Source organism: Amphiura filiformis, chromosome 20 (genome assembly GCF_039555335.1).
Source record: "Amphiura filiformis chromosome 20, Afil_fr2py, whole genome shotgun sequence".
Lineage (NCBI taxonomy): Eukaryota > Metazoa > Echinodermata > Ophiuroidea > Amphilepidida > Amphiuridae > Amphiura > Amphiura filiformis.
In genome coordinates, this window is record NC_092647.1 from 16,534,282 (window position 1) to 16,546,707 (window position 12,426).

Sequence of the window (12,426 nt, forward strand, 5' to 3'; positions counted from 1 at the left end):
CCAGGGTCTGCGATGACGCATATTAAATGGAATCACTGCACCCGTGTGGCTACCGGTCGGTGATCGTGTGCTTGGCATGCGGGGGGTGTAAGGATCGAATCCTGGGGGTGCCAAGTGACTTCTTTCTTCATCTTCTCTCCTTTTTCGTTTCTTCTTGAACTTCCGATAGCAAAAAGCAGGGTTGGGTGTTAGGGTTAGATGACATAAATTTTCCTAGATTGAAGCCTATATTAACCCTAACACCCATCAATACCACAAATACCATGATAAAAACCACTGCGCATGCGTGAATTCCAGGGTCTGCGATCATGCAGTCACCATAAGTGCTATATTCTCACGGAATCGCTGCCGGGCAGCTTTACCCGATGTGGCTACCGGTCGGTGATCGTGTGCTTGGCATGCGGGGGATCTAAGGTTCGAATCCGGGGGTGCCAAGTGACTTCTTTCTTTGTCTTCTCTCCTTTTTAGTTTCTTCTTTAACTTCCGATAGCAAAAAGTAGGGTTGGGTGTTAGGGTTAATCCCGTTGATCACTCATAATAGGCAGATAATACTTTTACAGTACTGTATACATTGTATATAAAAAAGGATTGAGTTTGTGTTGACAAGTGTAACATTCAACTCCATATGCCAGTCAAGCCTACTAAGGCTGAAGTTTGTTTCCCTTTAGTGGCCTGAAACCCAAAATTCGGTAGGTCTGTGCCTTTTTTATTTTTATTTTTTGTTATTTTAGAGTCGGGTAATACATACCTGAAATCAAAGATGTTTAATGTCAAATCAGTGCACAGTAGGCTAGATATGAAAAAAGATTAAGAAAATTATACAATGATTTTCATAGGATTAATTAAAAAAGATGTTAAAAAAAATCTTTTTTGAATTTTTTTTTCTTGATTTCTCAAATAAAAAAAATGAGATAAAATTGCCCCCCCCCCCCAAATGCATGCAGCCAACAGCAGTGTTTACTCAGAGGCTGTATGTCGCAATTTTGGCCCAGTGAAAATTATATTTGGCGCGCATAAATTTGCAATGCTGTATTACAATTAGTCATTTTGAGGAATTACTGACCAAAATTGGGCCAATTTTGAGGGGAAATGCTTCATTTGGCACACCAAAATTCCAGAGAGAGTAAACACTGGCCAACAGGAAACAAACTTTTTTTAGCCTATGGTAGCAAATATCAAACATTGACAGTGCAGAATTGCAAGCTACATTATAGACATATGCCTGTTATGTGTTGATCAAGTTGCTTTTGGGATCCTTATATTGCGTATATGTGACTTGTCATGTCAAAAGGAGACACTTTTGGGCAGGATCGTAAATGGAGAAATAGCCAAAAATCTGCCCAGGGTGATTTTTTTACAATTTGGGTTTGTTGCGAATTTGTGATGTCATTGATTTGAAAAATATTGTCTGATAGTTTCAGACCGGAATATAACTGGCATCTTCTATTTCTTGAGTCATTTTTCAAGGTAATTCCTACTCTCAACATTATAATGTTTTTAAAGGCCGATATCTCAATTTCCAATATAGTACTATAACTTACAAACTCAGTATCTTCGCTTTGGAATGTCCGATTTCATTGGAAAAAACTGCGTTGTGGAGCAAATTATCTCTATATTAAAAGATATGTAAAAACCTCAGAATTGATAACCTGCCCAAAAGTGTCTCCTTTTGTCATGACACGTCACATATGATTTCCAATACTAAAATTAGATACCTGTATTCTAACTAATTTACCCATTATCCCTCTACCTTGTAGCTTGGTCAGGAATATCACTGCTATTAATTACCTTACAATATATTCCCTCTACCTGGTAGCTTGGTCAGGAATATCACTGCTATTAATTACCTTACAATATATTCCCTCTACCTGGTAGCTTGGTCAGGAATATCACTGCTATTAATTACCTTACAATATATTCCCTCTACCTGGTAGCTTGGTCAGGAATATCACTGCTATTAATTACCTTACAATATATTCCCTCTACCTTGTAGCTTGGTCAGGAATATCACTGCTATTAATTACCTTACAATATATTCTTGGTTAATGCAGAGATGCCATTTTTCAGGTTTTAGCCTGAATTCAGGTCTTTTGTGAGTACAAATTCTTAAGTTCAGCCTGGTCTGGGTGTTTTGGCTTGCATTCACATGTGTGTTTTCAGTTTTTTCTCTCCAGTTTCAGGTTATTTGAGTAAAACTGAGTGGCATCTCTGTAAATGGGTTGATTAAAATAAGCTTAAATCTATGAAGTATGTGTGAGCTTTTGATACTGGACGTGTTGAATTCATTAACAATATTAATGTTCATAAGACAATGAACCAATAGCAGCACAGTCATGCAAATTCACATTTGCGCATTAGGCCAAAAACAATTTATTGTTTGCTTGCCCACAGGGCCTCTTCAAGTGGAAATCTGCTTAGGAAAACAGTACTGAAATGCTTTAACTCACAACATTTAGGCCTATCTGGACCGTTTGAGATTTGCAAATATTGAGATCCCAACAATTTGGCATGTGCAAGGGGGGGGGCAAAGATTTTTTGGCGGGCCGAGAGGGGAGCAAGCGATTTTTGGCAGGCCGAGAGGGGGCAAGAGATTTTTGGCGGGCCATTCAAAAATTTTACCCCCCCCCACCGGGTTCATAATTATTGCACAGCCCCTAATATAAAAATTCATTTGACAAAAGATGACAAATTATTTGAAATGACACAGAAGAATATCAAAGGCTCATCCTTACTATATTTGTATAATATATAAAGTTGTGCTCCATTATGCTATAAATTTCCTCTGATCCTGGTTGCTTTTTACTATTTTACTTATTTCTAGATAGTAGTTATATTTGGGACCATTTGGAGAATAACTTTGCATACATATATATGCAGAAAAGAATTACACTTGAACTTCCATTTGATTTATCAGACATAGAATACTGTTCAATCAATTGTAAGATCAGTGGACAGTGCATGAAACAGCATTAAAAAAAAATATTATCCTGTTTTGCCAAATGAAGCATAGCTAAATCCTAATCATTCATTTAGTCCTAACTGGAGATAAAAGAAAAAGTTCACTATTTTACTCATTTCTGGGGAAAAAAAGCCAAAAAACATGCATTTTTGGCATTTTTTCTGATAATCAAGTCACAAAAATCACAGACTTGGAACAAGTCTAAGCATTCAAACTCTTAGTATATGCCGAAGTTTTTCTCTAATTTTCTTTTTTTGTATTTCTTTCAATTAAATGGTTGGTTATAAGAATGAAACATGTTTTTTCCAAAAATTAGAATGCATAAACTGAAATTAGTGTTACATGTAGTACAAGTCTTTAGGCTTGATTGTCACAGCATACGAAAAATACCCTAAAAATGCATGTTTTTGGCCCTTATTTCCAATAATTGGCTAAATATTAAAATTTGACTTTTATTGATAGTTAGGACTAACTAAAGGATTAGGATTTAGCTATGTTTCATGTGGCAAAACAGGATAATATTTTTTTATTCAAAAAAATCAGTGTTGTATTTTTCTGGAATAGGGAGTAGGCCCTTGATGTTGTCAATTCACCTTTTCAGTCAGTCCAATCCCATAAGCCTTTGCGGGTGGTCACCTGATGTCAAGCCAGTGTGTACACCGTGGCGTAGCCAGTGGGGGGGGGCAGGGGGGCCCGCTCGTCATGGCCGTCTGTTCATGTACGGCCGTTGGTAGACGGAAGGGGTTGATGAAAAAAAAATTGGGTTAACAATAGACTATTTTTTTTACCAAGGGTGACAGAAAAAGGGAGAATTATACAAAAGCGATGAAAAATTGTGAATTATACATAAAGGGGTTTTTTTGCTGTTGATACCGCCTAATATCCTTTTCTTTTTTTTTTTTTTTGCTCTTCACTTTTTCAAACCATGCAAAAAATTTGGGTCAACAAATCACAACTTCCGTCTGCAAAAAATATTTCTGTTGGTACATTTACAAGTTGTGCCCCTCCGGTTCCAAAATCCTGGCTATGCCACTGTGTGTACACCAGTAGCAAACATTGTTTCTGCATATTTCAATGCCATGAAGTGCACAATAAAGATGTGCATATCGATAATACATCATCAAGGGTCTACCCACAGTGGTTTATGGAATTTATCGATAAGGTGAACTTGATTATTTATAGCACTTATATCTGGATGAAATTTTGAAGAAGTCCAATGATTTATCTGATATCCATAATATTTGATTGAAACTGATGTTCAGTTGGAATCTAGTGAGTTGGCCCTAAATAAACAAGGGAAAGCATTTTTTGGCATTTGGCATGGCATTTTTACCATGTGGGCTCACAACTATTGCACAGCCCATATCTAACAACTTCCCATGTGACATGTTAGAAGTTATACAATAAAAATAATTACAAAATCAATACTCACTATATCTTAACCCTCTGAGTGAGCACTACCTGCCGATCTAACATTGCCTCTGATTGGTCAATTACATGATATCTTCATTTTAACCACCAATCAGAATGGAGTTTTGCAAATAATTCACTCCAATTTTTGTATGTAGTGAAATTATTCTAACAATGTTGCTGATTGGTCCAGTTGATAATGAAAACTCCTTATTGACCAATAGGCCGGTAGTTCTCATGGGGATATTGTAGTAAATAATTGTCCATTTGATTACACTTTGTGGCAGGTGAAGGTGCCCGTCCAAAGAAGAAGATACCAGCGGAACTAGATTTGGACCAGATGGATGGACCCGGTATAAGCGTATCAACTAATGGTGCTGCAATGCTGTCACCTACAACTACTGAGGAAATGTCATGGGATGGTAAGATTTTTTTATGAATGTGTATGTCAAATAACCTGTCTGTTTCTTCAAACTTGCATTAAATGTAAAATATTATCCCCTTTATGTATCCATGTAAAAAAACAAGGACATTTTTAGTGTAAATGTAATTATATAGGCCTAAGTAACACATTAGCTATATAGGGATGATGTGAAGTAGAATTTACATTGTCGACAATCGTCAAATCGCAAGATCTGATGTCTACAAATTGTCGACAAAACAATACATTAATAAAGCGGTCAATAAGCTGTTACTAACTAACAGTAAACTTACAAAATTTGCGTACATGTATGTTATGATTTCATCACAGTGAAATTTGCTGGATCTGCCCACAAAACACCATGTGCAATTAAGCATGGAGATTTTACCACTAATCAATTTGGAACATCAAATATCAGGACGGTAATGAAAAAAGTAGGATCTACGGTAAAATAAAGTATTTCTTGGCCAAACTGGAACACTATAAACGCTAGTGGCTCCGCGATAAACACACACGAATATAGCACGGTACAGAAGAAAGCATACATGCGCCTTACATTGTGTACATACTTAGTACGCTACATGGATGCAATGCGCATGTTCCAGTTTGGCCAAGAAATACTTAATTTTACTGTAATAAATGGTACCAAAATCTCATGAACAACAAGGTAAATGGGGGGGGGGGAGGCTGTTGATCGGGTCAAAGTTCTTTAAAAGGATAGTTTGTATTCTAGAAACTTATTATACTTATGTTCACCTTCTAATGACCAAATAATATTGCACCTTGCATCTTGTATCACAGATGATGGAGGTACAGGTCAAAAACCAGAATCAATACCAGAATACTCTGCAAAAGAAGAGATGGAAGACAAGAAGAACTGGAGAAGAGTGATGATAGGAGGCAAGGAACATGCAGTAGATATGAGAGCAATAAACCCATACAAGAAAGTCTTGTCACATGGAGGTAGGTACTCACCATTCCAGAAAAATACAGAACTATTTTTTTTTTTGGATTAAAAACATATTATCCTATTTTGCCAAATGAAATTAATCCCAATCCTTCAGTTAGTCCTAACTGGCAATGAAAGTAAAATTGTAATATTTGGTCAATTTTTGTTAATAAGGGCCAAGAACATGCATTTTTCAACCTTTTTCGTATTCTGTGACAATCAAGCCCAAAGACTAATTTCAAGTTATGCATTCTAATTTTTGGAAAACACATTTTCCAATCTTTTGCATAACCAATTATCAAAAATAACATATATACGCTGGCGAAGTTACCATAGCAATAGGTGAAAACAATTTTGAACATGTCGCGCTGCACTACAAGCAGGTTACACTCATTACCTGTGTATGACTGCAATCATAGATTTAATACAATACTGGTCTTTTCAAAGATACTAATCTTACAGGTGCAAGTGATCAGGATGATATGGTTCAATGCAGAGGTACCGTGTGAACGTATCAGTGCAGCGCGGTATATTCAAAATTTGTTTTCACCTATTGCTATGGTAGTTAATCCGATTATTACGTAACTTCGCCAGCGTATACTATTAAAATTATGAGCTAACCTTATACTCAAGATTTTGAATGCTTAGACTTATGCCAAGTCTTACAATTTTGTGACTACAATTGTAAGAAAACATGCAAAATTGCATGTTTTTGGACCATTTTCCTCAAATTGCAAAAATATTAAAATTTGACTTTTATTGCCAGTCAGGACTAACTAAAGGATTAGGATTTAGCTATGTTTCATTTGGCAAAACAGGATAATATTTTTTAATCCCAAAAAATTAGTGCTGTATTTTTCTGGAATTGGGAGTAGATATTGGATATTGCAGTGAATGAAATCAGAAAAGGTAGTCTCTTGCATGTTTACTTGTCACTGATCTTGGAGGGCAAAATGATGTACTTCCAGATTGTTGCACTGCCTGCTCTGCTGACAACACGCTAAGAGCATAAACCTCTGTAACAAGACTAGACCATTTATTGTGGATTTGAATTTTAGTCCCCATGTATATGAAAATCCAATATGGCAAATTTCACAAAAAAAAACCCCAACAGAGTGATTTATAGTGTGCTATGCACAGGCACAATGCCTAGACGTTGATCCACAAGCCTCAGCACTTTACAGGTTGTCGCTGACCACTACGGCCCAACATCATACCATAAAGATGATGCCTAGATGCACGTGCGAAACAGCTGCCTCAAAGTGTTGCTGTCATTGCCACATTATGGTAAAAAACCTGCCACATTAGGGTAAAAAATGGTATACCTGGATGAATGATAATCTTCACAGACATACCCTGACTTCATTGCCTTAGAAATAAAAGCTTGTTTTCATTCATTTTCTTAACAGGCTACTATGGAGATGGTTTAAATGCAATTATTGTATTTGCATCATGTTACATGCCAGACAAGTCACGCAAGGACTACAACTATGTCATGCATAATCTATTCTTGTAAGTATCAATGAAATAAATAAAATTAAAAAATGAAATGAATAGAGAATTCCACTCAATCGATGCAGATGTATAATGACACAGATTAAATGTTTAGTAAGTAAGCATAATTTACTTGTATAAATTTTCCATAAATCTGTGTACCACAATTAAATCAGACCTGATTGCTGGTGAGAACAAACGGGATAACATATCGTCACTGGCCCTTGAACATGGATAAAGCCTAGTAGGTGTAGACTATATATTGAAGAGATTGCTTCATCCATGTTCAAGGGCCAAAAGTATATGCTGGAAACACCTCATATTTACTTTTGGCCCTTGAAAAGGATATAAAGCCTTGTAGGTGTACACTTTATATTGAATGGTTTGCTTCATCCATGTTCAAGGGGGAAAAGTACATGAGGTTTTCCCCGACCAGTGACGATATTCAATATTTAGTACACAATGTATTTTTAAATACATTGTGTATTAAAATATCAATGTTGAATCAATGTAATCCCCAAGTAATCGAGATATATCTTGAAGTAATCAAGATATATCATAGTCTTTCAAATCTTCCTTGCCGTTTCACACACTGTGGCTCCTTCTCAGGCAGTCAGTGCCAGTGTGTGATGTGATGAAGCACATATTCTACAGCGAGGGCTGCTACATTTGTAAGTCTTCATGTATACTAAATGATATCGTCATTTGGCGGGAAAAATATCATAATAATTATGTACTTTTTGTCCTTGAACATTGATGAAGCAAACTATTCAATATAAAGTCTACATCTACAAGGCTTTATCCATTTTCAAGGGCCAAAAGTAGATATGAGGTGTTTCCTGCATGCACTTTTGGCCCTTGAACATGGATGAAGCAACCTTTTCAATATAAAGTCTACACCTACAAGGCATTATCCATGTTCAAGGGCCAAAAGTACATATGAGTTTTTTCCCACCCTGTTACGATATTCATGTATACTTTATTACATATGAGTATGCTATATATATTTTTCTTGTGTTACATTTTGTTTGCTTTTTATGTTAAGTTTAATATAGATATTTTGTTTGTTTACTTGTTAGATATGTTGTCAGTACTCTAGAGTTGCTAGTAGCACAAGATTACATGATAGTATACTTCCATGGAGCAGCTCTTAAGAGTAAAATACCAAGCCTGGGATGGATGAGAAAATGCTACAAGATGATAGATAGAAAGTAAGATTATCACAAAAATATCATCATGTAAAAATATGTTCATGGACTTAGATGCTTTTCTTCTTGTGTGTATAAGCCAAATAGCTGGTCCTTGTGATGCTATGTAAACCATGTAATGTCCTAGTTGCTGAATCTACTCCTGGAGAGAGCACTCACATGTAAATGTGGTATGGGTATGTGCAGCGATCAAGGGTCCCTTTTTCAGGCTCTGTGGCAGTTCCTTTAGGCTGCGATCACATAGGAGTATATTATGTGAACTCAGCCTGATCGAATGAGCGCATAGCGAATACCGAATACAGTATACTTCTATGTGATCGCAGCCTAAGACCCACATTTGGATCATACTCAACCGTTTAGTCATGAAAATATACGAATGAACCCCGTTCATACATACAAGAACATTTTGTAATTCTTATTTCATCAAAATAATAACAAAAAATTACAAGTAACATTATTAAAAGTCATGATTTTCCTTCTTTTTTTTTTTTTTTTAATCGCACATCCGGGACACCGGGTATAAACGCTGTTTATGCCCGGCTCTCGACCAATCACGCGCGCCGTTACATAGCGTGTATGTATGAAAGTATAATTAACCACTTGTACGTGTTTTTCTTCCTGCTATCTAGGTTAAGGAAGAATTTGAAAGGTCTATACCTTGTCCACCCAACCACATGGCTCAAAACAGTTGTCAGGTTAACCAGACCTTTTGTAAGGTATGTATTAATAGTAGACTTGTTATCGACAGACCTAATGTCGTCAAAATTGTCGACAATGAGATTTTCTTGAGATTTTTGCGACAGTCGATAAGAGACTACCACTTATTTGTTACCAGTATTGGCATGTCGCATTTAGTGTAGTTTGATTGATCATGTATGTCGTATTAAGGAAAATGATTGCACAAATTTCCTCTTTCCAAATATTTATTTTGATTTCCCCACGGCCAATCCTAATGAAAGATATGATGGTTCAAATTGGTAACAAGACATTAGGGACACCCTGTTTCACCAAATGTATGTAGAGATCCAATGGTCAATCCATCCAATAAATATATATAGTCATTAATTAATCCCCTGAGCACTACCTGTCGACCTAACATTGACTCTGATTGGTCAATTACATGATATCTTCACTTAAATCACCAATCAGAATGGAGCTTTGCAAATAATTCACCCTAATTTTTTTTTTTTGTACGGTGAAATTATTCTAACAATGTTGCAGATTGGGCCAATTGATAATGAAAACTTCTTTTTGGCCAATCGGCAAGTAGTTCTCATGGGGTTAAGATACCATCTGTAATACAATCTTTGCTGTTAAAATAAAATATGTTGGGATATGTTAAATAACATTGAGAGGATTATTATTGTATCATGTAGTGCCTTATTATTTCTTCTTGCAGTTCCAAATTCAGCAGCAAATTAAAATTCATCTATAGCCTGGAAGAACTGGAAAAACTCATCCCAATGGATTTTGTATATGTACCTGATGAAGTCAGAAGGTCAGTGAATATGTTCATTGGGTCTTGTGTCATACTATCACATCACAGCTACACTCATTTCATTTTTTAAGCAAACGCTAATCACTCTGCATTTAAATGATTTGGGAGGGCAGGTTAGTGCAGTGGTCTTCTCACTCGCTTCTCACCTCTGTGGCCGGGGTTCAATTACCCGTGGTGCCACATGTGAGTTTGGTTGCCGATCCATGCTCATCCTCGCAGGTTTTTCTCTGGGTGCTCAGGTTTTCCTCCTCCATCTAAAATCGGACCTCTTCCCATATCCCTGTCCCGTCATATCCGGATGGCATCCCTTGAATTTAGTAGCCTCTGAGCACTATTGGGCTTAGCCTGGCTTCGCCAAATGTTATAAATAAAAAAAATCTGTTTGCCTGTGTCCACAAAACTTTTCTCTTGGAGACAAAAATATTAAATAAGAATAAATAAAAAAAGATACTCACCAAATTATTTTATCAGTCAGTCTTCATTAATTGTCTTAGAGTGTTCAAAGTATCCATACACTTAAAGCAAAAAGCTATTTCTTCAGGGATGTAAGTTTTCCGGATTTTTAACAGATTTCTGTTTTTTCCGAACTGGAATCAAGAAAAAATGACCATTTTTTTTTTTACATTTCGAGAAATGGATGATGATATTTCATCATAAAAAGAGCAAAAAAAAATTCTTAGGGGGTGATACCCTCATAGCCTATTCCTCGATCCCTAGCGTTCGCTAAACAGATAGCGCTCCGATCAAGCGTTCGACTTGATCACTTCGCTCACACCATTTCAGGTTACTTACATCCCTGTTTCTATATCACATATACTTTTGTAGGTCCTGTGGTTCTTGAGTTATGTTGTAGGAGGGCTGAAACATCTGCAACACTTACATAAACGTATATAACTCATTAACAAGGATAAATGAAGCAAGGTTTGAAAGTACATGGTTTGTAGAATGAACTTTTGCAAAACATCAAAGTGTTATTTTTCAATAATATATTGATTTACATAATGAAAATCAATATTTTTGGCTGCTTCACCAACAGTACCTTGTCTACCCTTAAAGAAATTTCTTTTGTTTTACACTTAAAAGTGTACAGACACTTTTTGTGTGCAGTAAGTATATAAAGACTGCACAAAAAGTAACACAGCCATTACAAATACATCTATAGCCTCAGAACCATGAATCTTAATCACAATATTTTAACATAGAAAGACAGGCGGGTTATGTATGTGCATTTTGAGACCCCATTTGTCCAATTTCGTTGAACATTAACAAAGCAGTATTTTTAAGGAAAACCCCTGACTTTCATAGTTATACTTTAACAGTGACAAATGGTTATTAAATGCTAGCATTGTGGCCTGTAAAAATTTTCCCGATAATTATGGAGCCAACTGGTTCCTTAGCGTAGGTAGTGGTGTGTGAGATGCTAAGATCAAATATGAACAGAACAGCTATTTCTTTGTTTTATAATTATAAAAACAAAAGATGGGAGTTTCTCTGTCACAAATGTAGACCTTATTTCCAATGAAGGAACATTTTGCAATTTTGTCTGCCAATGTTTTATATTTTCCAGTTGTTCAAATAATACTTCATGCATAATTATAAATATAAACATAAATTAAAATTAACTTATAATAAATTTCATAAATAACAGAACAAACAGACTGAAGAATCCCAAGAACAGGAGCAACAACCCTGGAACAAATGTACGCTAACCACATACAGGAATCGAATGCATGTCTTGTTTATAACTTCATGTATATTAAGCATTGGAACTTTAAGTACTCTATTAAGCTTAAGGTAATAAAGATAATTGATGTTTGATTTTATGCTGGTTTCATACTTTCCTGCCGCTTGCCGCTTTGCCACTCGCCGCTTTGCCACTCTGAAGATGATTTTATTTCACTGCGCAGTCGCACCAGAAACGCTAGCGGTTACCAGCGGCAAGCCGATATATTGATCAGTTCACCGCTTTGCTGCAGCGGCAGCACTGCAGGGAGTTGAATTCAAATCAACTTGGAGCGGTGGCGTTCTGACGTATGAGAACAAAATATGATTTTGGAGCGGTGTTGAGGGGCAAGAGTGGCTTTCAGAGTCATGCAGCTGCCACTCGGCAGTGTGCCTTTCCGCTTGCAGACAAGTGCAAGCGGCATGATGGAGCGTCACGCCGCAGAAAGTATATGAAACCAGCATTAGACTGACAGTCTGTGTAGCAATCTGGTGGTATTTCCATGTTGTTTGTGAATGAATTTGTGCATAATTTCAGTTTACGAAAAGATCTTGTGATTTTTAAGCAAATTGTACAAATTTGTAGTTGTCCTCTGATTTGTAGTCCTGAACTTGTCCAAATATCAAATGGGCTATTCCAATTAAAATCCCCGTGGAAGATTTAGCTAAAGTCTGCCACAGAGTAAGTATCAATTTTGAATAGAATATACAATTGGGTAACTTCCATTTGAAATACTTACTCCAGTTGTGGAAGATATAGGTGAA

The 12,426-nt window shown here is 36.4% G+C and overlaps 1 protein-coding gene across 5 annotated transcripts in view; it reads left to right on the forward strand.

The window, feature by feature from the left end:
• Nucleotides 1-12,426, forward strand: part of LOC140141945 (uncharacterized) — a 79,025-nt gene that overhangs the window by 53,786 nt on the left and 12,813 nt on the right. For all 5 annotated transcript variants that reach the window (XM_072163832.1, XM_072163834.1, XM_072163833.1 and 2 more), the window contains 6 exons: nt 4,657-4,791; nt 5,592-5,753; nt 7,149-7,251; nt 8,313-8,444; nt 9,071-9,157; nt 9,841-9,939. In XM_072163832.1, coding sequence (XP_072019933.1) covers nt 4,657-4,791; nt 5,592-5,753; nt 7,149-7,251; nt 8,313-8,444; nt 9,071-9,157; nt 9,841-9,939 — 718 coding nt within the window. The remainder of the gene's footprint in view (nt 1-4,656; nt 4,792-5,591; nt 5,754-7,148; nt 7,252-8,312; nt 8,445-9,070; nt 9,158-9,840; nt 9,940-12,426) is intronic.